The sequence below is a fragment of the Beta vulgaris genome, chromosome 9 (genome assembly GCF_026745355.1).
Source record: "Beta vulgaris subsp. vulgaris cultivar EL10 chromosome 9, EL10.2, whole genome shotgun sequence".
NCBI classification, from domain to species: Eukaryota; Viridiplantae; Streptophyta; class Magnoliopsida; order Caryophyllales; family Amaranthaceae; genus Beta; species Beta vulgaris.
The window spans coordinates 44067165-44094933 of record NC_079210.1 but is presented as its reverse complement, the minus strand read 5'-3'; the positions used below and the strand labels follow the sequence as shown (position 1 = coordinate 44094933).

At 37.9% G+C, this 27769-nt stretch overlaps 1 protein-coding gene across 1 annotated transcript; it reads left to right on the top strand.

Moving 5' to 3' along the window:
- Positions 1 to 16637: 16637 nt before the first annotated feature.
- LOC104903939 (uncharacterized) lies at positions 16638 to 27769 on the top strand. The gene is made up of 3 exons (XM_010692082.4): positions 16638 to 18379; positions 26588 to 26933; positions 27319 to 27769. The coding sequence occupies exons 1-3, from the start codon at positions 17307 to 17309 to the stop codon at positions 27562 to 27564; spliced, it is 1665 nt and encodes a 554-aa protein (XP_010690384.1). The 5' UTR covers positions 16638 to 17306; the 3' UTR covers positions 27565 to 27769.

Here is a 27769-nt window from a genome sequence, read left to right as displayed (position 1 = left end):
TATTCAAGACTATATGAACAAAGCTCGTCACTTAGTCGATGAACTTGCGTTACTAGGTACCCCCCTCGATGCCGAGGACATCACGACCATATTCTTCATGGTCCTTATGAGGACTACAAGCCTCTTATTAATGCTGTAAATGCTTGTGACTCCCCCATTTCATTTGATGAACTTCAAAAGAAACTAACCCATGAAGAGCTTGAGTTAAAAATAGCCTCACCCCCTCTCTCTCCATTTTCCCAGCTATTGCCAATCGCACCTATACCTGTCAACCTCCCTAACAACACCTACACTCCCTCTCACAAAGTCCCTAACCCCTCCTATACCCACCTAACTGCAACTACTCCCCACCCAACCGAAATCCACTATGTACAATCTTATCCCTGTTCTCCAAATTCAAGCATCTAACAATAAACATCTCACGTCCAATTGAAGCAATTTTATCAATCCCCATTTCCCCCCAAATTCTTCGTATGAAACCCTCAAAAACCGACAATGGAGGATTTGCCCCCAAAACATAGCACATAACAGAAGATTCCCAAAATTTAATCTCATCTTTTATATCATCCAAATCAATTGTAGGAATATGTTCATCATTATTGATTTTTTGATGATTAATTAGTCCAGTTTCATCAACATTAATATCAACATCGCCATGTTTATTAGTTTCCCCAGTTTCATTCGCCCAACTAACCTGTTTAGGGGTTTTAGATCCAATGTTAAGAACATTCAACCATTGAGAAAACTTACTCTTATCCGCAGATTGCCTCTGTAATTCCATCAAGGAAGAAAGAGGCGAGGGGATTTCACCTTCTTCCTCGCTGGAATTCGGATCTTGAATTTGCAGTGTGCCAACACCCATAACTTCGTCCACGGACTTCGTCTTCTTCGCATTCGATGATGAAGGAACATTTGCAGTACCTTTGCCTTTTGCCACACTTTTGAAGTTCTTGGATCCTCGAGGTCTGCCCATGGCGACCAGCGCGAACACTGGAGAACCCACGAAGAGAGAGAACCCAAAATAATAAGGAATTTTTCACACTTTATGATGTCTCACATAGATGAAGAAGATGAAAAATGACTAAAAGCCATTCAGATTCTTTGATATGTGGGTGAGCTCTCCTCTTTTCTGGCCAACTGTTGCGGAGGCTTGGAATAGACCAGTGCAGGGATGTACCATGTATAGGGTGGTTCAGAAACTTAAAGGCTTAAAAATTGATCTGAAGAAGATCAATAAAGAAGGTTTCTCAGATGTCCAGGTTGTCGTTACTCAAGCCTACCGCAAGTTACTGCAAGTTCAAAGCCTAGTTCATAGTCAACCTTATGATTATGAACACGATAAAGAGGAAAGGAAAGCAACCGAGGAGTACAGGAAGGCACAAAAAACTTATCTAAGTTTTCTAAGGCAAAAAGCAAAAGCCCAGTGGATAGATAAAGGTGATGATAACACACACTTGTTCCATCAATGTATCAAGGCCAGAAGGAATTCTAACAGAGTGAATGCCATTCAAAATGGCCAGGGTCAGTGGGTAAATGAAGCAAAGCAAGTCCAAGAGGCTTTTGTCAATTTCTATAAGGATCTGCTTGGGAAAAAACTGGAGCATAGATGCAAAATCAAGAATGAAATCATGGGGGAGGGGTATAAACTTACAGATGAACAACGGAGATCCTTAGAGTGTTCTTTCACTGTTGAAGATGTCAAGAGAGCGCTCATGTCAATCCCCAATGATAAGGCCCCAGGGATTGATTGCTACAATAGTTACTTCTTCAAGCAAACTTGAGAGATAGTAGGGGAAGAAGTTGCTGCAGCTGTGTTGGAATTTTTTAGAACAGGGAAATTACTCAAGGCCATTAATGCTACCTCTATTACCTTAATTCCTAAAGTAAAGAGTCCAACTCATGTGAGTGATTATAGGCCTATTTCTTGTTGCTCTGTTATATACAAATGCATAACTAAGCTGTTATGTGAAAAGCTTAGATTGGTGTTGCCTTCTCTGCTTTCTGAAACACAAGGGGCATTTGTGTCTGGGAGGAGTATACTTCACAACATTTTGCTCTGTCAGGACATAGTAAGGATATACAAAGGCAGTCAAAAGCAAAAATGCTGCATGATGAAGATTGATTTGCAAAAGGCATATATCACAGTCTGTTGGGAATTCCTTGAAGATATGATGAAAGGCCTTCACTTTCCCGATAAGTTCATTCATCTTGTGATGACTTGTGTGTCTAGCCCCACCTTTACTCTCATGCTTAATGGATTCCCAACCGGGTTCTTCAACTCCAAAAGAGGTCTAAGGCAGGGAGACCCCATGTCTCCCCTGCTATTTGTATTGTGTATGGAGTATTTCACTCGCATTATGGCTTATATAGGGAAGCAGGACCAATTTAGGTTTCACCCTAGATGTCAATCACTGAAACTAAACCATCTATGTTTTGCTGACGATTTGATTCTCTTCTGTAAAGGGGACTATGCTTCAGTACTGATGATGCTCCAGGGCCTAAGATTGTTTGCTGACTCTACTAGTCTTGTGGCTAGCCCTCAAAAATCTGTTATCTTTGGGTGTGGTATGACTAACCAAGACATGCAGAGACTTGTTGATTGCTCTGGCTTTAAGCAAGACACTCTCCCATTTCGTTATTTAGGAGTTCCTATAAGCACCAAGAAGCTGTCAACTGCAGACTATGAGCAACTCCTTGAGAAGATGCTGGGAAGAATTAGGTGCTGGAGTTCAAGAAATATCTCCTTTGCTGGGAGAAGATTACTAGTTAACTCTGTATTGCTCAGCATCTGTGTCTACTGGGCCCAGATTTTTATATTCCCTAAGAACATCATAAAGCAAATTAATGCAATTTGTAGATCATTCCTATGGACTGGTGCTTACAACTCTACCAGACTTGGGTATGTTTGCTGGACTGAGGTATGTTCTCCTAAATACCAAGGGGGGCTTAGTTTCAGATGTTTAGAGAAATGGATATTAGCTATGGTAGGGAAGTTAGCTTGGAGCATAGCTATGAAGGAGGATAACCTGTGGGTGAAATGGATCCATGCAATGTATATTAAAGAGCACAACTGGAGTGGGTTCCTTGCTCCAAAAACTGCTAGTTGGGCTGTTAAATACATCTGTAAAGTGAAAGATAAAATCACAAATGTATGTGGTGCAACCTGGATGGGGGTGCCTAATTACAGTACTGCTGACCTATACAAGCAATTACATCGTGTGCAACACCCAAGGCAACAGGTGGATTGGTGGAAAGATGTGTGGGACCAATATAATATCCCTAAACATAGTTTCATAGGATGGTTGGCAATGCATAAAAGATTACAGACTAGAGATAGGATGTTAGCTATGAATATTATCACTGATGATACATACATGTTTACTATGTGGAGATGGACAGGAAGATCATCGACACCTTTTTTTTGGTTGTCCGTTTAGCAGACAGTGCCTAAAAGAAGTGAAGGAATGGTTGGGTATTCATACTACTTCGAATACGCTAGATCAATTGCTGGGGTGGATTAAAAGAAGATATAAAGGCAGCAAGATCAGGAAACAAATTATCAGAGCAAGCATTTTTGCTACTGTATACAGCATATGGCAAGAAAGGAACTGTGCATACTGGAACATGCATATACATACTATAGAGAAAATAGTTAATGACATTAAACACAATGTAAAGAAGAGAATTGAGAGTAGATTACCTCAAAGAATGAAGGAGGTGGATAGGAATTGGTGGTTGACTATGTAATGGTCGTTTGGTTCTCTGGTCTTATTTTTGTAGTATGTTGCTTGCTAATGTATAGCTGTTGTTCCTTATTGGGACTTAGGATGTTTCGTTAAGCTATCAATATATTTTCTCTTACTTACCAAAAAAAAAAACGTCCAAGGGATACCTTCACCTACTGCCCCGCATCTAAAGCCCTCCATCCCTCCATTCGCCCTCCTCCATGCAAATGTAAATCGCCCAACCCCTCGCCCCTAAGTCAATACTGCTCTTGCTCCTACCTCCATGCCATCCTCATTCTCTCCTACTTTATGGCTCCTCGATAGTGGCGCCTCTCACCATGTTACCTCTAACCTTGCCAACCTATCTCTTCACTCACCTTATGACAATACATATGAGATTATAATCGATGACAGGTCCAGGCTTGCCATCACTCACACTGGTTCAACTCTCCTCCCTACTTCTACTCACTCTCTTTATCTTTCTAATATCTTTTGTGTTCTATCTATGCACACCAATATAATCTTTATCTCTAAGTTGTGTCATGATTATAATGTTCTTGTTATATTCTCACCTTCTCCTTTTTCTGGCAAGGATTCCAAGATGTGGCCAACTCTTCTCACAGGCCAGTCTAAGGATGGCGTGTACTAGTGGCCATCTTCCACTCTTCATGTCTTCACGACCACTCTCAACTTCATCGACTGGCACCACCACTTATGACAACCATCTCTCAAACTGCTCATATATGTTTATCTTGTAATTCATGTCATATTCATAAGTCATAAATTACCATTTGGAATTTTGGAGATTCTTCACTTACTACTTTATTTCCCCTTGAAGTTATATTCAGTGATTTATGGTCCTCCCCTCTATACTCTTATGTCGGCTATAAATACTATGTTATTTTTGTCGATCACTACACAAATTTCTTTGGTTAGTTATATCCCCTCAAAAATAAATCTACCACGGGAAATGTTTTCATTCGCTTCAAAGCACTAGTAGAAAAAGTGGTTCAGTCGTCGTATTCTCACTTTATACTCTGACAATGGTGGTGAGTTTCTCAAACTTGCCTCATTTCTTACTATAAATGGCATCTCCTATCTCACCTCTCCACCTCATAAAACCCCTAAACATAATGGGCATGCGGAACATCGTCACTGCCATGTTGTAGAAACTGGACTCACCCTCCTCTCTCATGCCTCTCTTCCTCTTCAATCCTGGTCACATGCTCTCCAAACCGCTACATATCTCATAAACCACATGCCCACCCCTACACTCTTCAAATATTACAAACTCTTCGGCTCCACACCCAAATACCATCACCTTCGAAATTTCGGTTATTTGTGTTACCCATGACTTAGGCCTTAAAAATCTCACGAACTCGAACCTTGGTCTACCCCTTGCGTATTCTTATGCGCTACTCTCCCACTCAACACGCTTGTTTCTGCTTGATCCTCAAACCCATCGGCTATACTCTTCACACCATGGGCATTTTGTTGAGCAGTAATACCCCTTTACTCAGTTCTCCTCCTCATCTCCTCCCACGCTTACTCCTACACTTGATGAATGGTGCTCAGTAGCCTCCTTTATACTCCCTCCTTTCGCCACGCCAACCCTCTAGCTTCCTGCTCCCTCTCTCCTCCACCTTCTCCCCCTCAACCTACTTTCGCTACACCTTGCCCACCTCCCTCTCCACCCCCTTCAACTCGCCGCTACATAACCTGCGTCTCCATCAACATTTTTAAGCCCATTATTAAACTCAATCTAAGTGCTCAACTCACACGCACTGAACCCACCTCGACAAAATATACTCCACCCAAACCTGTTTGGCATGACTCCATGCACGCTCAACATCAAGCTCTTTTAAAAAAAAATTACTTAAACTCTTGTTCCATGTCATTCCTCACAAAATCTTATTGGTTGCAAATAGTTTTTTAGAACCAAATACAAACCTTACGGTACAATCGACAAATAAAATGCCCGTCTAGTTGCAAATGGATTTCACCAACGTCCCAGGATTTATAAAGAAACCTTCAACCCTGCTATTAAACTTTGAACAATTCGTCTAATACTAAGTCTCGTTGTCACTCAAGGTTAGTTTCTTCGCCAATTTGACATTAAAAAGACGTCTTCCTTCAAGGCACTCTCTCCGAAGATGTGTATATGGCCCAACCACCCAGCTTAAAAGATCCAAACTTTCATGATCATGTTTGTCATCTCAAGAAGGCCATTTACGGTCTCAAACAAACACCTCGTGCTTGGAATACCGAGCTCTGCAACTACCTTCTTAGTGTTGGCTTCACAAATGCAATCTCAGATACCCCCCTTTTCTTCACCAAAAGCACCACTTCCCCCATCTATGTCCTGGTCTATGTTGACGATATTATCGTCCTAGGACCGAGCACCACTCTCGTCACCACCTTCAAGGACAATCTTGCCAAGCATTTCTCCCTTAAAGACCTTGGTCTCAACTATTTTTTGGGAGTTGAAGTTCAACCTTGTGTGGATAAGCTTGTCTTTAACCAACGCAAGTACACCATTGACTTGCTTGACCGAGCCTATGAGTGATGCTAAGTTAATCAACACCCCTCTTGAGGCCCATATCCATCTCACACTCAATTCAGATGAACCACATGACAATCCAACTAAATATAGTAGCCTCGTTCGTGGTCTTCAATATTTGGGCCTCGATCGCCCTGACATAGCCTTTGTTGTGAATCATTTATCTCAATTATGCATCGTCCTACATCACTTCACCGTCAAGCACTCAAATGTGCACTAATTAAGGTATCTCAATAGTACAATTGATTATTGCCTTACTTTATACCACATTTACATGCCTTTTCGGATGCTAACTTAGCTGGTGATCGTGATGATTTTATTTCTACATGGGAATATTTTTTTTATCTAGGTCGTAATCCCATTTCATGGAGTTCGAAGAAGCAGCAATCTGTTGCCCGCTCTTCAACCGAAGTCGAATATCGCTCAGTGGTACAAACAATTCTTGAAGTTCTTTCTCTTCTCAACGTCCTTCATGAAATTGGTGTCATTGGTCTAGCTCAACCTGTTATCTAGTGCGACAACATTGATGCAACTCGTCTCTCTACTAACCCCATGTTTCAATCTCGTATGAAGCACCTAGGTGTGGATTATAACTTCATTCGGGAAAAAGTGCAAGGTGGGTTCCTTCGTGCTGCTCTTGTAGCTCAAGACGCCAGCTTAATGATGCTCTTACAAAGGCAAACAACCTCGTCTTTAGATGATGTTGTCCAAGATTGGAGTTGACTACGTTAACTTGAGATGGTTGTTAGCACAACAAACTCCTATTCTCTCTCGCTCTTAGTCAAATAGTATCTTGTATAGCTTAATAGCTAAGATTAGATTACTTTGTAATCTCTATAATCTTTATACTACTTATCTTTTGTAGTAATCTAGCTACGTATGTTGTATAACTCTATGTTGATCTTCTTAATGAGAAATCATCAGTCTTCTAAGCTCTATATATAAGAAGGAGCATTGAATCTATTGAAATTCAATGGTTGTGAATAAGCCATGCTGCAATAGCCTTATCTTCTTAAAATTTGAGTCTAACCTATAAAACCTATAAACACCTTATAGAAATACTTGGAAAATGACATTGAAATTAACAAAAAGACACTTCTCCGTAAAAAAAAGGACATATAGAAAAACATAATTCTTGATGAATAGGCACTCAAATACATGTTAATTTTAAGGTGATGTGTGGTATATGATGTATAGTGACATTTTGTAAGTCACACCATGAGAAGGAGATGTCATGTAAATGAGGATCACATACGAACCTCCCTCACACGAACACTCACTACTCTTATTCTTATAATGTGAAGCAAAACACTGATAGGCTAAGTAGAGCTATCCAACTCATATATGACTATATGAGCTATCTAACGAAATGAGTTATTTCTAGTTAACTCAACTTATTTAATAAAGTGGCTCAATCAAGCTCATGATCTATTTAACTAAATGAGTGTGATTCAAATCCAAAACCCCTAATTTTGGGTCGAGTTTAGATTATGTTCAACTCACATATTGAGTCAACTTTTACCCTCTTTATTAGATAGTGTTATGGTAGCAAATTAAAGGTGGGAGGTTATATTGATACAAGTCAAGGTGCAAAGTCAACTCTTGATGCTAAGCCTATTTGTCTAGTCCTTGAAGCATTTGGGTTCAAACTCAATTCAAAATTCCTTTGTGTCCATGATCAAGTGGGAAGATGATCAAGTCCAAGAAACATGAAGTTGGCATCATTTGGAGTCTTAGTTAATTTTAATTAAGTCTTTAATTTCAGCAAATAAGGTCCGAAAATTCCTTGTGATTTTCGACCGAGTTAGAGAGTCCTTGTGTTCCAAGTATGCGTCAAGTTGTCATTGAGTTGTAATATTCTCTAGATTCTGTATTCTCTAGTTTCCTTAAGTGTTTTAGGCGTGTAAGGGGGGATTTGGGGTTGATTTGTTGTTTCCTTAATTTCCCTTTATTCTCTGCTAGAATCTAGAGATTATGATGCAAGATGCTAGCTTATATTTCCTAAAATACTTGGTTTGATTTTTAGCTATTGTAGTGCTTGGAGGGCAAGTTAATTCTTGCTGTCATGAATAATATAAATAGACATGGCATGCTACCATACAAGAGCATGAGTGATTTACACAAAAACCTTCGTCATTCAATTTAATTGTGCCTTTCAATTATTCTCGATCATTAAGTTATTTTTCAGGAGTGTTAATTAATGTAGTGTTTAATCTGCTTATTTTATGAGTGGTTTGAGTGACATTAAGAGTTAACTAAAATATACAGGAGTGTTTGTTTTAGTTATCATATCCGGGTTACTTTGATAATTTTCGGACTTAGTGAAGTGATCAAGCTAAGTTCCTTTGTTCGAAATTACTTGGTTGTTTCTTCATCTTTGGAGTTGTAATCATATCAGTTGGTATCATATTTTTCCAGGAGGGTGAGAGTTGAAAGGATTCTACTTTCATTGATAAGTGTTTCTTCTAGTTGTTTGTTTGATCCATTGTTGGGGTTTATGTGGTTGTTGGCTTTCTATTTCTTCTCCTTTGGCATGGCACATTGCTTAGTTTCTTGACATTATTGGTAGGCGTTTGTCGTGTACTCCTAACCAAATATAATTAACCTACTTTCATGCACACTAAGTAAGTATAATGGAAGCAGGGATCGTATCCACAGGGAGCAAATGAACTTGATTGGAAATTAGCAAATCAAGAACCCTAGTATGTACTAAGGCCAAAGCAACCGAATAGGGGGGATTTGGAACAATGTAAGTGATCTAAACTACTCACAATACTAAAATACGAAGAGATTACAATATAAAAAGGCCTTGGACTCGGTTAGCATCCACCCTAACCTACTTTGTGATCACGAAACCTTAACCCTCAACCTTTCCTATGGTCACCTATTGAGAAGTCGATACTTCTATCCTCCTAGATCGTGGTCTAACACACGATCTGCGTGGTTTGAACCGCTCTTACTATGAATTAACTCAAATGAATCGCACTTAAGTTCAAACCAAAGTAGCATTAAAAACGAGGAACACAATAGGATCACTAATGTTATTAAAGCAACAACATTCAAGTAATAAGCTATGCTTCTCTAAGTGCACAAGATTAATGTTCAGCATTTAATCAAACACCTAGTATGCTACATGGAGCTAGGAACACAACAATCCGATTATGCACCTAAAACTAGCATTAGATGATTCACACAACAATACTAGTAACGTTCCTAGCAAGGATTATGCAAATATCATGGAAATACATACAAGAAGCATCACAATGACCATAAGAAGATAGAGAGTAAGAAGTTCTCACAAGTAGATTAGAGCTTCAATAACCAAATCCAAGATGGGAGTTTAAGCTAGCAAATCCATGAAATTCATTACAAATCTAATAAGGAAGAGTAGAAGAAACATATGGAACTCTCTTTCTCTCTCTACCTTTTTTTCCTAGTAAAGCTAAACTAAAAGCTGACTTAACCTCCTTTCCCTCCAAGGGAGGAAAAGAAAGTAAAAAATGCAGCGGCAGGGGTCGCGACTCGCGACAAAGCTCGCGACTCGCGACAATAGGAAGGTCGCGACTCGCGACACTGATCGCGGGTCGCGACGAGCCGTCTGCCCCAAATCTATCCAAAACACCAAAAAATAAAAGGAGAGAATAAATAACTTGGCTTTTGAGGAAGCCATGAAGCTGTAGAACTGAAGTGATCAATCCTCGGGCGACGAATAACAATGAAGCTCGAATCACGGACCTCGAAACTCGGAAGATGCATCATAAAGGACAACGAGCAAGGGCTCCGGGATACAAAAAGTGATCGGAGGGCTAAGATCGGCCCTCGAGTGTGCCATCATGTAAACTACTTCCTAAACTCCTCAAATCACAACATCCTCCGGCAACACCTCCTAACGTCAAATCTCTCCTAAATCCCGACACTAAGCTCGTACCGACACCAAAAACGCCTCGAAATCCGCCTAAGATTGGCGGATAACTTGGACACATCAATTATCATGTCTGATATTGCGGAATTGAAAAGTCTTGTTGAATTGAAAACTAATTAAACAAATGTATATGTATATTTATATACTTATGTATTACCTCATGAAAGTGTGTATCATGAAAACATTCAACTCTACCCCACATAAGAATTCTTTGATATCGAGCTTAGAAATGAATGTCGATGACTCCTCAAGGTTGTGGGCGAACATCCACTTCTCTTTCGTCTCATTGAACGAATGAGCACCCAAATGATGATAATACTTCCTAGCTTTTGCACTCGTGGCTACTTTTCTCACGTCTTGCTTAAAACACGCAATTACACACAAAGTTTTACAATATTACCGCAGCTAAGTGTAGTAAATATTAATAAAATATTCTTACAATATATAGCTTGTGGGGGAATTTTTTGGCCATTCTTTAGGTTTGATAGTTTTCCATATCTGAAACGGTAATTTGAGGGTTCAGATGATGGTTCCGGTGAAGTCAGAGAACCGGATGGCGTTTCTCCACCGTAGATTTTCTTCTTCTTTGTAGGTACTACTTTCCTTCGCTTAGTGATCCACCCAAACACTAACTTAGCCTTGAAATCTCTGAATCTCTTGGCAACTGCGGATAGAATTACATTCTTCTTGGCTTCATCATCTTTGATATTGAATTGATTTTACAAAAAAACACAATTCACAAATTAGTTTCCGCAATTGTTGTAAATTATACGTTATTAGTAATATTACACTTATATTTAACTAAATAATTCAGAAACTAAATGTTATTGTACATGAAGCTTATCATAGTATCATCCCATAGACACTTCTTCAACCCCTCGGACACCTTTTTCCATGAATGCACAATGGAGAGTTTTCGCATGCAAAGGCCAATTTGCATTACATACTTATGACGCCACTTTCCACAAGGTTGACCCATATTATCGTACTCAGAAGTCATAATTGTGTGTTTTTCTGGTTAAGGTTGTTCATGGGTGGTTAACCATCCCAAAACAACATCTCGGTTCGTTCTTTTTGTGAATCGTAACCGTTTAGACCGGTTACCGCCTAGCGGTTAACCGTTTTTTCGGTATGGTATTTCGATTAAGCATTAACCATTATTCAATATATACTATTATATTTTACTTAATGTAAATATTTTTTTGTGCATATACTTTAATATTATATATACTCTAATATAAAATATATTATAAAGTGGATAATAAATCCATTGGAAAGACATAATGACACTAAGAACTTACTCCATTTCCTAATTATAATGTTTATTTTAGTACTAAAGTTTCCAAATAATCACATAAATCCTTTAATTGTTGTTATTTAGTAAGAATTAATGACATTGTTGGAAAAGGTTTCAATATAATTAAAGAGAGGAAAAAAATAATTCGGTTTTTTCGGTTAACAGTTTACTCAAAAATCATAACCGTAACGTTTAACCGTTACTTTTACCGGTTCGGTTACTTTTTTTACTGGTATCGTTACCACCCATTTAGACCGGTTTTTCGATACGGTTTTCCTTTTTGGTTTTTTATGAACACCCCTATCCCAAGTGACTTTGTAGGTCCCTTTCCTTTTCTCTTTTTCGTCGCCAATGATATCCTACCAATTTGTGGTGCTTTCGAAACTCTTGAACTTTGTGCGTTTAATTCTTCACGGCGAGATCGGTCTTACATGTAATCATTTTCCATGAGAGAATTCACATCCCCTATGCTCTCAAGCCTAGTAATGAACTCAACCTCAAGATCTCGATCCTCGATATCACCTTTATCCCGTTCCTTTCTCTCATCATATGACTCATCCTCGGTTGCTCACTACTCGTGCTCTTATCTAGATGCACGTCCGTCATCTACCTGAAATTGCACAAATATACGCATTAATATATAAATCTCAAGAAAACAAAAAAAATTAACATTGGCAATAAGGGGCAATGGGAGGAGTGCAACAAGGGGGGACTGTGCAGGGGAGGGGTTGTGCAGGGGGTTGGGGGGTATGTGATAAGGAGGGGAGGGCTAGCAAGGGAGGGGGAGGGTTGGGGGGTCTGTGCATGGGGGTGGGGGGTATGTGCAGGGGAGGGGAGGGGTGTGCAAGGAGGGGAGGGGTGGGAAGGTGTGGGGTGTAGATGGGGGGTCTATGCAGGGAGGGTGTGGAGGGTGGTCTGTGCAAAGGAGGGGAGGGTGTGCAGGGGGTTGGGATGGGCTGCGTAGGGGAGGGGAGGGGTATGCAGGGGGGGTCTATTCAAGGGAGGGGAGTGGTGTGTAGGGGGTTGTGGGTCTGTGCATGGAGGGAAATGGTGGGCAAGGAAGGGGAGAGGAGGGGTGTGCGTGCAGGGGGTTGGGGGGGTCTATGTAGGGGAGGGGAGTGATGTGCAGGGAATTGCTTATCTACATATGTACCTAGAGAACAATGTAGAGAAACGATAAGCCAATACTTCCCTCATAATTGAAAAGAAGACACACATTCTCCACCTAAGTGAGATCAAACGTCCAAGAATAGTCCCAAACCGGGGACTATTCAAGCCTTACTCCTAATGAGTAAGTCTTGAACGGGTATCTAGGCATATGATGATGATTCGAACAGCTTGTAGATTTCATAGCTAAATTACATTGTTTCTTATAATCTCATATTAAGAAATATACATACATTATAAAAAATTACATATATACATCAATAAATTATCATAACTTAATCAAATTGAAACATACACATAACAACTTTATCTAGCTCATCAACAAATCAAACAAAAAAAATAAGGAAATTAAATTAGCTACCTCTTAACACCAATTATGAGGAGCAATGCGGAACTTTATGTGCCTTCAATTAGCCTCTTTTTCCTGTAATTAACAAAAGTCACATTGCACATTAATCATTTAATTCAATTAAGAACAAACAAAACTAACTTAATAACAAGATCACTTCATATACTTAAAAAACTTTTGTGAAGGGCTACGGTCAGCCCGGAAACCGCAGCCGTTGTGTTTTTTTCCACTAGTGAAAGACGCCTTCTTCTAAGACACTCTATTCGAAGATGTGTATATGGCCCAACCACCCGGCTTAAAAGATCAAAACTTTCATGATCATGTTTTTCATCTCAAGAAGGCCATTTACGGTCTCAAACAAGCACCTCGTGCTTGGTATACCGAGCTCCGCAACTACCTTCTTAGTGTTGGCTTCATAAATGCAATCTCATATACCCCCCTTTTCTTCACCAAAGGCACCACCTCCCCTATTTATGTCCTAGTCTATGTTGACGATATTATCATCATTGGACCAAGCACCACTCTCGTCACCGCCTTCATTGACAAGCTTGCCAAGCATTTCTCCCTCAAACACCTTGGTCTCATCAACTATTTTTTGGGAGTTGAACTTCAACCTTGTGTGGATAAGCTTGTCTTTAACCAACTTAAGTACACTATTGACTTGCTTGACCGAGCCTCTATGAGTGATATCAAGTCAATCAACACCCCTCTTGAGGCCCACAACCATCTCACACTCAATTCAGGTGAACCACATGACAATCCAACTGAATATCGTAGCCTCGTTGGTGGTCTGCACTACTTGGGCCTCGCTCGCCCTGACATAGCCTTTACCGTGAACCATTTATCTTAATTATGCATCATCCTACATGATTTCACTGGCAAGCACTCAAACGTGCACTAAGGTATCTCAATAGTACACTTAATTATCGCCTTACTCTATACCACAACTCCCACTTCATTTACATGCCTTTTCGGATGCTGACTTCGCTGGTGACCGTGATGAATTCATTTCTACAGGGAGCATATATTTTTTTTCTAGGTTGTAATCCCATCTCATGGAGTTCGAATAAGCAGCAAACTGTTGCTCGCTCTTCAATCGAAGCCGAATATCGCCTAGTGGCAGAAATATTTATTGAAGTTGTTTCTCTTCTCAATGTCCTTCATGAAATTGGTGTCATTGGGCTAGCTCAACCTGTAATCTATTGTGACAACATTGGTGCAACTCATTTCTCTGCTAACCCAGTGTTTCAATCTGATATGAAGCACCTAGGTGTGGATTATCACTTCATGCGGGAAAAAGTGCAAGGTGGGCTCCTTCGTGCAGCTCTCATAGCTAAAGATGACCAACTTGATGATGCTCTTACAAAGCCAAACAACCTCATCTTTAGATGATGTTGTCCAAGATTGGACTTACCCAACATCCATCCATCTTGCGGGGTCGTGATAAGAGTTGACTACGTCAACTTGAGATGGTAGTTAGCACAACAACCTCTATTCTCTCTTTTACTCAAGTAGTATCTTGCATAGCTTAATAGTTAGGATTAGATTACTTTGTAATCTCTATAATTTTTATACTTCCTCCATAACAAAATAAATGTTACACTTTTTAAAGCACACTTTTATAGGCAATTTTTTGAAGAGACGAGAGATAGAGAGAGAAAAAAAGAAGACCCATGTGATATGAGAGAGATAGAGAGAGATTGTTTCCTAAAAGGAAGTGTAACATCTATTTTGTTGCAACACTATATAGAAAGTATAACATCTATTTTGTTACGAAGGAAGTACTTATCTTTTGTAGCAATCTAGCTACATATGTTGTATATCAATATGCTAATCTTAATGAGAAATCATCAGTCTTCCAAATTCTATATATAGGAATGAGCATTATGGAGCATTGAATCTATTGAAATCCAATGGTTGTCAATAAGCCATGTTGCAATAGCTTCGTCGATTTCGAGTCCAACCTATAGAACACATAAACATCTTATAGAAATGCTTGGGAAATGACATTGAAATTTACAAAAAAAACACTTCTCCCTAAAAAAAAAGGACATATAGAAAAACATAATTCTTGGATTTCTTGGTGAATAGGCACTCACATACATGTTATTTTTAAGGTTGGTGGTGTGTGGTATATGCTATATAGTGACATTTGGTAAGTCACACCATGAGAAGGAGATGTCATGTAAATGAGGATCACATACGAACCTCCCTCACACGAACACTCGCTACTCTTATTCTTAGAATGTGAAGCAAAACACTTATAGGTTAAGTAGAGCTATCCAGCTTATATATGACTATATGAGCTATTTAACTAAATGAGTTATTTCTAGTTAACTCAACTTATTTAATAAAGTGGATCAATCAAGCTGAGCCATTTAACTAAATGAGTGTGATCAAAATCCAAAACCCCTAATTTTGGCCCGAGTTTAGTTTGAGTTCACATACTAAGTTAACTTTTACCCTCTTTATTAGATAGTGTCATGGTGGCAAATTAAAGATTGAAGGTGATATCAACAAATGTTAAGTAGAACTATTCAAAGAATGTTGATCTTGCACATGCACGGATAATATTGTATGATGGTTTTTTGTGGTTGTATGATAAAGATTGTTATAAATAGGTCACAAATTTTGAAAGAAAAGGTAGAGGTATTTTAGAAAGTTTGTGTAAATGTTGACGATAATTTATTCCGAACAAATTGATAAAATTAAAATAAGCACAATCTTTTGGCAACAATTATTAGAATAGGCGATCTAATTTTAATATTAAATTAGACAAACTCAATCCTACATTCTGCTAACAAGCTCATTTCAACCTACTCTGACCCAACATTATCCTTATACATCTCGCACCAGCCTAGTCGTCCCTTCTCTTGTCCATCTTTTGTAATACGTGTATTGTGCTCTGGGGAGCATAATGAGAATTGTGCTCTCACACTACATAATAGAACATTTACGAATACAAAAAAGAACGTTTACGAATACAAAAACAAACATTTACTGTTGAAGTGGAACATTACAAAATTCATTTACGAAAACGAACATTTTATTGTTGAAATGGAACATTACAAGAATTCATTTATGAAAAAGAATATTTTACTGTTGAAGTGGAACATTACCATAATTCAACTACGAAATGAACATTTTTGGTTGAAGTGGAAAATTACTAGAATTCAATTATTTAAATAGAACATATTCTTATCAAATATAGAACATATTTTTAGTGAAAATAGAACATAATTTTTGGTGGAAAATAAATTTTAAAAGAACATTTTTTAAAATTGAACATTTGCTTATCGAAAATAAAACAGATTCACAAAATATAGAACATAATTTTTTGCTGAAAAATAAGCTTAAAACGAACATTTGTTGAAATAGAACATTTGTTTATTGAAATTAGAACAATTTTTACGAAAACTAGAACATATTTTTTTTTTGCTGAAAAATATGCTTAAAATGAACATTTGTTGAAATAGAACATTTACTTATTGGAAATGGAACAAATTTACCGGGTGCATGGTGTGTACCGTGCTCCCGGGAGCACAATAGAATTTTCACATCTTTTGTTTCCTTTGAATCTTGAACTAAAACACACAATTTAAAAAAATAACATAGCAGTGTTACTGAATGGATTAAATAGTTACTAAATGGCTTAAACAATGTGATTCCTAAATGGATTATAGTGGTCAGTGGTCACTAACCTATATTAAACTAGTCACAAATAGATTAAACTAGTCACTATATCTAGAAAAGTAGTTTGTTCTTGTTCAATATTGTGCTTGGATTGTTGCCTAATTTTAAGTTAAAAGCAGACATTCTCTTATAAGACAATTGATATTTTGAGACTTAGTAAAAAAGAATGTAAACATTATATTATCCGATACAAAGAGTATAAAAGATGATATTTTCAACAATGCTACCCTCCTTATTAAAAAAAAAAAAAAAATACTAGCATCAGTGCATCACAAGTCACAACGACGTCGTTTAGCTGTCGTCTTCTACCTTCTCAAATCACATCTCATCTCATCTCACCGATCCAAACCCAAATAATCATCGTTGTCATCCTTAATTAACCACGACAACAACAAAAAAAACCACGACAACACTGGTTTTCAATTTTTTTTAAAAAAATGATCTCAGGTTTCTCAGCTTAATCACTTAGTCAACCCACAAAACAAATCGCAATGTTCACCACTTCTCATCTCTCACCATCTCCCATCAACTCTTCCTCTTCAGCATAAATCCGCCATTTTTCTCTCTCCTCCAACTTTCTTCACTCTCCTTCAATGGCTTCCATTGAAGAACCCAACAAAAGCTCCAATCTTTACGACACCCCATCTTCCCCAACTCAGCCTCTCCTCTCAAAACCCTATCCTTCTCCTTCAATTGAAGAATATCAACCTCAACAACAACAATTTTCTCATCAATCTGATTCTGATCATACCCAGTTTCTTCAAATCGCTTACAATTATGGTCCTAGACCTTTCAAAGACTTACCTTTCCTCATTCTCTTTCTTCTTTTCTCTATTTGCACTATTGGGTTTGGTATTTTCTCAATTGCACATCATAATTCTAACTTTTCTTCTCTTTCTTCCTTTTCTTATGACCCCACTTCTTCATCTTGTGTTAAGAACACACTTTCTAAACATGGGTCTTTTATTGATTTTTATGGGTTTTCCAATTTTGGGTCTTCTTCTTCTAGTAGTTTTGTTAGAGGGTTGATTTGGGTTCTTGTGATTACTTTCATTTTGAGTTTGCCAATTGTATGGGGTGTGTTGTTGTTGCTTAAACATTACACTAAGCAGCTTGTTTATGTGTCACTTCCTTTCTTTATTGTGATTCCTATTGCTGTAAACGTGTACTGGTTTGTTGCCTGCACTGTTAAAACTTCATGTAGTGATGCATTGCCTCTTGCATATAGGATACTGTTGTTGCTGTTTGTTTTCTTGGTGATTGGGGTTGTTGTCTGGATTTTCGTGCTTAATTGGCATCGGATTGAGTTGACTATAAACATAATTGGTGTTGGGTCGAATGCGCTTTCGAGGAATTTGGGGTTGTTTGGGGTTGTCCCATGTTTGAAACTTGGGTTGCTGGCTTATTATGTGCCAATTGTTGTGTTCTTGGTGTTTGCAAGGTATAATGGCAAGATTGTGCCCCGTGAATCCAAAGGAGACTATCATTGTGCTTGGAAGCAAGATAGTTGGGTGGGTGCTTATTATGCATTGGCAATTTTGACAATGTTGTGGTCAGCAACTGTGATGTTGGAACTTAAGGCTTATGTGGTCAGTGGGACTATTGCTCAGTGGTATTTCTCTAAAGATGATGCGACTCCAAAGCGAAAGATCAGAAGTGCTTTGAGGTAATTTGCGTAACTTCTTTCATTTTTGGATATAACCTCATAGTTCACTTAGCTCTTTTGTGTATGATGTTTATTGAACTTCATCATATTAAGTCTTCAATCCTCGTCGAGTAGTTCTTTAAGTTACTGATCAACACGTACATCGGACCTCAAATTTGCAGCTTAATAATTGTAAGAGTCCTCTGGATTTATCTTCATTGACAGGAGTTTAGAAGACTGGATTTGCTTTTATAGTGGGAACAATGAAATGAAAGAATTGTAGTAGTTAAATACAGGGGTTTTTTGGGATTTTATGCCAAAAACCCTTTTTGACAAAAAAGGGTGTTGGTTTTGCTCAGTAGATATAAAATAAGTGTGCTTTGATCTTATATTTTAACTTCCCGGGAATTATTTAATAAGGTCCACATAAGTATTTGTATGTGCTTCTTTTAGTTGGTTGATTATCCTAAGTAGGTTACCGTTGAGTATCTTAACATAAGCATGATATGACTGATAGAGAGTGGGAGGAGGTTATGGATGATACTCAAAGAAGATATAAGATTAGAGAAAAAACGTGAGGAAATTTAGTGAAGCAAAATAGAGAAGAGTGGAAGAAGACATGGCGGAAAGGATTCAAAAGTAGAACGTAAAGGAGGAAAGAAAATGACTGGAGATATATAATGTATATTGTCGTAGATTAGTATTAAAATTCTTCCTAAGCTTTCTCCTAAACCAACTACTTCCTTCGTCCTGATGTGAATACTTTTTGGGATATGTAGTTTAAGGTGATAAGTTGTAGTGTGATTCTTAAATGTTATTCTATTAAAAAAGTGGATGTGAAAGGAGTTTGTGGGATATCTTTTATTGTTGGAGAGAGAAAGTTGGATAATTTTTTATTGATAAAGGTACAGTGTGGGCCAAATGAGTGTAAAGCAAATAATATAGTAAAAGTGAGATCAATGTTACATGGAATGGAATGCGGAACGTTACAGGACGTGGTATGGGAACGGAAATGCGGAACGCAACCTCTAGAGTAAATCAGATGGACTCTCAGACCACGTACCAAGTACCACGTTCCAGGGCACGTCCCCTGGAATGTGGGACATGACCATGTACCGCGTTCCCGGTATCTATGAGTGAGACTATACAAGGAGTATAAGATTATGAAGATAAGAAACCTTATTCGGTTTTCTAGATTTCAAACAAAGAACTAAAATCCAAATTTCTAGATTTCTTGTGTGTCCCAGACATATCTAAATAATTGTTGGGATTCACAGCTTAAGGTGATAAGTTGTAGTGTGGTTATCAAATGTTAATTTGTTAAAAAAGTAGATGTGATAGGAGTTGGTGGGGTATATCTATTGGAGGAGAGAGAAAGTTGTGTAACTTTTTGTTGATAAAGGTAGAGTGTGGCTAAAGTAGTGTAAACACAAATAATATAATAATAGTGGGATCATGCTAAACACGAAAATGTTTAAACTAATTTGGGACAAACATAAAAGGAAATTGTTGAGACTATTCTGGGATGGGGGGAGTAATCAATTATGATAGATTTTCCACATAATATTAAGCCATCCCTATGCAATTAGACTATTAGAATTGCTTCATAACCCATTTTCCACCTAAAAATCTATAGCTTTGTTTGGTAAAGAGAGGTGGGGCAAAAATAGAGTTTTTAACTCATATTAGAGGATTTAATTAGTCAATTCTCTAAAGTTAGTGTTTGCTAAAGAGAGGTTTTAATTAGTTGACTGTGCCAAAATGCTCTTTTGAAAAAATTGGGGGGAGAAGCTTTTTGACATTAGAGGTTTAGTAATGAGTGGGCCAAATTACATTTTTATCCTAAAGTTTTTGAATATTACTTCAATAAACAATAAAAAGTGCAACAATGGATTAAACACATGTCCTTATTGGTCATTTTACACAATTATGTAGTAATAAGCTATCAATTACTTATCAAACACTTTTATACAAATTGCTAATATAATCAGCTAGCCGCTAACACCCAACTACTATCCCCTAATTGCCAAACAGAGCCTATATATACTATCAACCACTTTCTGGAATCACTTTATTAGGTATGATTTATGACTTTTACTTGGGGAAATTAAGCTGAAGATTTAAGTCATGTACTGGCCTCCTTTTGATCGAATAACCAGTAGAGGGTAAGTGTATGACTTATCTGCCACCAACTTCCAGTGTACCTGTAATTCTTTTGCTACGGAGATGCTAATCAACAACTATCTCATACTTTTTAGTTAGAGAGAGCCAAGGGAGATCTACTCATGATATATCTTTCTCTGGAGACATCTTATTACGTTCTTATCCTATGCTTGTATGAAGTCACAAAGGTTTTGACACGAAGGTAACTCTTTGGTTTAAACTTTTCTTACAGGATCTTTACAGATGATAGTTCTGAAATCGGGGAGGAAAAAAAAAAAACTGGAAATCCTTTGCCAAAATGTGCTTACTTTTGTTTTCAACTTGTCTGAGACTCTGAGTTGTGATCCAAGAATATGAGAAGTAGTGTCCTGAATTTCTGTTACTTATGGGTCTCATTGGCTTCTTTCTGGACACTTTAGAGTTGATAAGGTTCTCAAAGTGCGTGGTGTCCAGATTTCGAGATATTGCTCTCACAAGCTACATAACCTGTCAATTTGGTTAAAATCATTAGGAAATAGGAACGCTGAATTTCTCACAAGATTAGTAAGTTAGTACTCTGTGTTGGACTTGGAACTGTATCAATGAAATTGTTCTGAACATTTGTCTTTTTGGGGGTGTGGGCTAGATGGAGCTAGTAATCAAGAACCTTGACTTCAGACTTATAGGCGATAGCCTCCTGAGTGATTATGTTATTTGTGGTTCCACATTGTTTGACAACTCGAATCCTAAAGATATATGTGTCAGAGAAAAATTACGTTTTTTCCTCTCTGTAAGGACTCTAATTGTGATTTGTGAAGTAGTATGAAGTAATTTATTTTGTTATGAACATGGATCAATTGTTAACAAAGGAACGAAGAGGTTCTGGTGGATATTAGTTTTTTTTCATTATTTCATCATCATTATATGAAGAGACCTTAGCATGTGAAAAAGGTTAAAAGGGATGAAGGATACATGGAAAATTTTGTGGCTTGGTGTATGTTTAAGCTCTCCTTCTTGGGACAAGATTGTCTCATGGCAGGTTTCATTCTCGTGTAGTGGTTTTTGTATGTTTGCACTTTGCAGCGTGCTTTTCATTTGGGCAGCAACTATTCGTTCTTTATTTTGTAGTTAGCATAAATAGCATGTGTACACACCTGCTTGTGTTTATTCAAGTGCCCTTTTAGGCTTCCTAATTTATGGGGATTCCGTGTGTTAGGTCTAGGTGTGATTTCTCCGTGATGTCATGTTATAATGTTTTTCACTACATAGTAATAATAAATATAAACAATCTACAGACCCTCATGGATATTGCTTGGCTTTCCCCTTTAAGAGCTTGCTTGGCCCCCTCAAACATTTGCCCTTGCACTCTTTTTGATAGCTATCATCATGCATCAACTATTGAACATTGCCATCATTAGACTTCTCTATAATCTAATCGAAATTACCTCCAAAGGCCTCTTAACATCACTCTAAGACCCTAAGACGCTTTTGAATGGTTTCTTATGACCCTAGTTTGCCTCTCATGGTTTCTATTATCCGGGATTCAGGAAGTTTCAAAAGCGTGTATTACTACTTTCAATTTAGGCTATTTGGGGATATTTATGCACTTTTTCAGACCTGGTGATATGTTTTATCTAGGACCTTTTCAAGGGCATCGAGATGCTTTGGGCTTTGGCACAATTCTTGGGTGGTTGAGACCCTCTACATTGAGTTAGACTATCTTTTATAACTTGTTTTATATATTTCGCACTCAACTCGAAATAAAACGAAAGGTCACCATTGCTTGGGGGTTGACGAAAGTTTAAATGTGTGTATTATATCCTTTAATTTTCATTATCTTACGGCTATTTGTGCACTAGTTTGGATCCGATGATATTTTTTTAATCTGAAACCTTCCGGAGGGCCTCGGGATGACTTGAGATGACTCTTGGATAGCTGCGACCCTCAACATTAACTTAAAATGCTTATTATAGTTTATGTTGTAAATTTCTAGTCCAACCTCGAAATAGCTCCCAAGGCCGATTTCAAATGGTCTCCAACGATCTTGGGATTCATTCTATGCGATTTGCTGTGTGGGTTCGAAATATTCAGAAGCATGGATTATAGCCTTTCAATATAACTGTTTTGGGCTATTAGCCTATTACTACACTTTTTGAACCAACAATGTTATATATTTGGGTTCTTCCCAAGGGCCTTGGGATGTCTTGGGTGGTTGAGAGCCTCACTTTGTCTTAAAATACATTCTATAGCTTCTTAGGTACTTCTTCTGTTGTCTTCTAGATTCAACATGTGTTTTTTTAATACACCCACCAAAGAGCCAAATGTTGCATCTAAAAAAGAAACAAAGGAATTTTAAACCCCCCCCCCCCCCGGTACACCAATGGGTTTCCCATTTCTTCTTTGTCACGTTTGCCAACGCACATTTTGTATCATTAATATCTTCAGTTACAAATTAGTAAAAACTATAAAGTTTGATTTTACATAATGTACTCATTGGGACAACTCAAATAAAACCCCCAAATGAGCGTGTTTTTTCTTATATATTGGAAAGAATTTAGAACATTCTCTTTATTTATGAATAGTGCCAAGATTGAGTGGGAAATCCTTTGGGGGGCAGATGGAGTATATTGTAGTTCAACACCCGAAATAGCTACAAAGGCCTCCATCTGTCCGTTCTTAGGCATGAACATGTACTTACAAATGGTCTTCAATGGGTCTAGGATGCATCACATGAAATATGTTGCCCATGTCTAAAAAATGTCCTAAAGCGTGGATTATAGCCTTCCTATTTAGCTATTTTGTGTTATTTCTGGACTTCTCTAGATTCAACTATGTTATTTTATGCGAGACCTTCCAAGGCCCTGTAAGGCTTTAGGATGACTCTCGGGTGGTTGAGACGCTCTACATTGACTTAAAAGGACTTTTACAGCCTTTACCATTCACAACTTGTCATTTCATAGCTTATCTAAACATTTGACTATGTGAGTCGTGACGGGACAGAGAGGCAAGGTAATTAGGTGAAATGCAAGAGATAATTTCTGTAAATATGAGAGGAGAGCCAAGGTGAAACAGATGATAATATTCTCTTTTGATAATGTTGCTCTTCAAGAGCGTAGAATAGAAGCAGTTAGTAGAGTTACTGCTCTTACTTAATAGCTCTGGTATGTCGTTACATTTGGTAGGACATTGACTCTTGAGTAGGATAATGGGAAAGTGTTCTGTGAGTGCTTTATGTTGAAAAGTTTGTAAGTTTTTTTGTTCAATGGCGTATAGTGTCTTTGGGCCTGTGATAATAACACGTGCTGTGGGAAAGATTAAGCTAGTTTATGTTTCTTGGGATATTCTATGGTGCTTTTTGGTAATTTAAGTTCAGTCAATGTCCTCTACATCCTGGTTATCCAATATTACTGATACCATATTTCACTGATACTTCCTATTAGAAGGTGGTTGCTGCATATGGTCGAGCAATCAGAGATTCCTTTTTGTTATTCTTTATTATAATTTTAGCTTCTTGATGAAGTGGAAGGAGAATATTGTAGGTGCCCTTCACACCATCCTTCCAAAATCACTTCTATCCAATTTCCAACCCCTCTTCATACTGGATGTGCTTATGAGTTGAAAAGGCTTGGCAAGTTTAAAAAAGTGGGTCAAATTGGATATATCACGGAGTTGTTCAAATCTTTGGTGGTCGAGTTTTTCGTGTTTATGGATGCCATAGTTTTGTTTTGTCAAAGAAGTTATCCTCGTGAAAGAGAACACATTGAATGGAGTAAGGAAGTCTCCGGAGTCCAGAACTCAGATAGAGAATGGGCTATCTGGTGATCAAGGTGAAAGTCTTGGATGAGATTTTGTAGCGATATTCTTTGACATAATTAATAGGATTCAGCAAATTGCAGGCAAGCAGCAACTTGTCAAGTCAGAAGATGGATTGATATGCATTGACACAAAAGGCTAAGAAGCTTTAGGTTGCAGAAGAGGATAATAACACTTTTTTTTTTGGAATGTGGCAAACAGTAGAAAGAAAATCTCATGAGAGGCAACTCCAGGAAAGTATATTATGAGGTGATGTTGGGCATTCTAAAATTTCATTAGATGTTCAATGAAGAGAACTCCATAAGGCAGGCACCTATTGACGGACTCCTAACTCTTTTATGTGAAGTTTGCAATAAAACTGGAAAAGCCTATTTCAATAGAGGAATGATGGAGTCGATTAATGAGCTTTGCAAAGATTAACTTTCTAGTATCTGATGACTAAGGTTGCTTCACTATTGCTTTCTCCTACAAGGGGTGGCATATTGTAAAGGAAGATTTGATGGCCCTTTGTTTTATTTGCATGAGAAGGCTTTCCCTAGCAGTGTCTGAAAGTGGCTAAAAAATGACATAAACTACTACAGGCCTCTTATATTAATTGGTAGTGTTATAAAGTCACTGGATAACTCTCTGTTTCAAGATAGAGAAGTAATAGTTCAATTAACTAGGGCCCATATCAGCATTTTTTTGTTTGCGATGGTCAACTTTTGGATGAAGTTCTCACTGCAAATTGGTGCATGGAGTTCGCATTGGAATTTATTTTGAAATATCTTATTGTGTAAGCTAGATGTGGAGAAGGCTTATGATTGGCCGGGTTCTGGGACAAATATTTGAATTTGGGAGAGCTATGCTCGGAGATAGTGTAAAAATTATTGCCAGGAGAATTTCAACTGTTTTTATTTATTATTATAATCATATTTAGCTACCTGCCTACAGTAGGTCGTATCACCAAATCAGCAGATACTATCAGTCTATCACACTAGAAATGAATAAGATGAACTGTGTGAATAAGTACTTACTAATTGTTGAGGACAACCCATTTAGTTATTTTTGCACCATTAAGTAACCAAGCTTGTTCTAGAAAATATTAGGATTCCTTTGTGATGCTGGGGTCCCACAGAGTTGTGGGGGAGGATACTTAGGCTTTGCTCTAGTTTATATTTAAATTTTCTGTGGACCTAAGTATTGTTCCTTGTTGATGTTGGTTCAGTCATTTTTTTGGTTTAGCATCATAGACTCACTTGATTGATATTGATCTACCAGTGGAGCAGTGGAGGCTTCTCTTTACTTTTAGCTTTCGATATATCAGTTAAGTGTTGCGAGGGTGTTGTGTGAGTTGTGGTGCTAGAAATGGGTTTTTTGGGTGCTTTGATCCGCCGTCGCCTTCGGTTTGCTGTCTTCTATAGTGTCGAATAATTATGAACCCCCTATCAATCTAGAAGAACTGATTGATATTGATCTGCCAGTGGAGCAGTGGAGGCTTCTCTTTACTTTTAGCTGTCGATATTTCAGTTGAGTGTTGCGAGGGTGTTGTGTGAGTTGTGGTGCTAGAAATGGGCTTTTTGGGTGCTTTGGTCCGCCGTCACCTTCGGTTTGCTGTCTTCGGTAGTGTCGAATTATTATGAACCCCCTATCAATCTAGAAGAACTGCTTGGATTTTGGGCAGCTTTTTTCTAATATCTTTGAACACTTTCTCCAAGTGCCTATGGTAGGTTTATTTGCTTCTATGTCCTTTGGTCACCGGGTAATGGAGGTTTTTCCTCAATCTCACTTTACATTTTTTGCCGAACCTTGGACATGTTAAACCTTCTAATGGATTATTGCCTAGTGTAGAAGACTTTCCTCTTTTATCTGCTGAAATCTTCTTAGGTGTTCACAGTGGAACTTGTTGGCTTGGTGGGGAAAGTTAATCTTGTTTTAGTTTCACCCATGATCCCTTTTCCCATTGAAGAATCCTGGGGAACAGGATGCTCTCTGGTTTGATTCAGACCTTATAACAAAAACATGGGTAAATTCTTCAAATTTGGTTGAATAAACCGAGAGTTTAAGTTCGATTTTCCATGTTTATCTCCTACACATAAACCATCTATCCATTATAAATGGGTGTATTATATAATTATATAGTCTATGAATCAAACAAATCTCTATGTGGACTTTCTTCTGTATGAAACTTCAATTAGATAATTGCATCTGAACAGTCGTATATTTGATTATATACCAGATATGATATGAGGTTTCAGGTATCATTTCATCTGACCATCTGTTTTACATGTACAGAAATGCGTTTGGTCCCTCAGCTGGAACTATATGCTTCTCTGGGTTAATAATATGTGTTGTCCGCCTGGTTCGTGCTGCTGTTGACAGTGCTAGACAAGAAAATGCTACTGGAATCGTCAATGTTGTCCTTAGGTGCTGTGTCAATGTTTTTGTTGCAGCTGTTGATTTTCTGAACAAGTTCACTATCAACTTTGCGGCTATTACAGGTGAAGCTTATTGTACATCTGCAAGAATGACTTATGAGCTTTTGAAACGTAATCTTCTATCAGCTGTGTTTGTGGAGACAATTTCTACGCGCTTACTGGCTGGAATAATATTCGTCCTTTCAGCAGTTTATGCAGTTGTGGTAAGTTACTCCATTTACTGTCACTTGCAAGATTATTATGATGTGTTTCAATTTGTTCAGAAACGTTATACTGATCTCATGCATGTTATCCTTAGTGGAGACACCTTTTCTTGTGATTAGAACCAAACAAGAGAAACGAGGAATCATTTGTTTCTTTTCACATTAGAGTTTCTAGTCTAAACTGAATGGAACTTATCAAATCTTATTTTAGTTGTAAATTGACCCTAGGTATCCCATATATGAACTTAAGTATCCTTTAGAAACAATTTTTTTTTGAGGTAAAAAAATCATGCAGAATAATGCTTTGCTATCATCTTTTTGGTTCGTCGTTTACTTTGGCAGTTCTTCTGTGTTTTCATTAAGAACTGAATTTATGAATTTTCAGGTATGTGCCATATTAAATGGTGTAACAAATCTCGGAGTGAATTCCTACTATGTTTCCCTCTTGGCTTGGTTGCTGCTCATAGTGGTGCTTGGTTTCTTCGTGCACCTGCTCGAGGATGTGATCGACACGGTATACGTGTGCTATGCCATTGACCGAGACAGAGCAGAGGTCAATAAACCTGAGGTCCATGACGTTTATGTTCAGCTTCCTATAAGCAGGAGCACCCGAACGCCACTCAACGTGTAAATTATCATGTCCTGAATTCTTTTTCTGTTGTGTGGTTTAGTTTCATCTCTGTAATTCTGTATTCTAATTTGTTGTCCCACTTTGTAATGACTTGGTGGGTTGTGCATATCCTTCCCTGGTTCATTTGTAGAGTTTTAAGGTTTTTTCAGAATAATAAAGTTTAATAATAGAAGACGTAGTCCTAGTCTTCAAGGAAGTTTAAGAA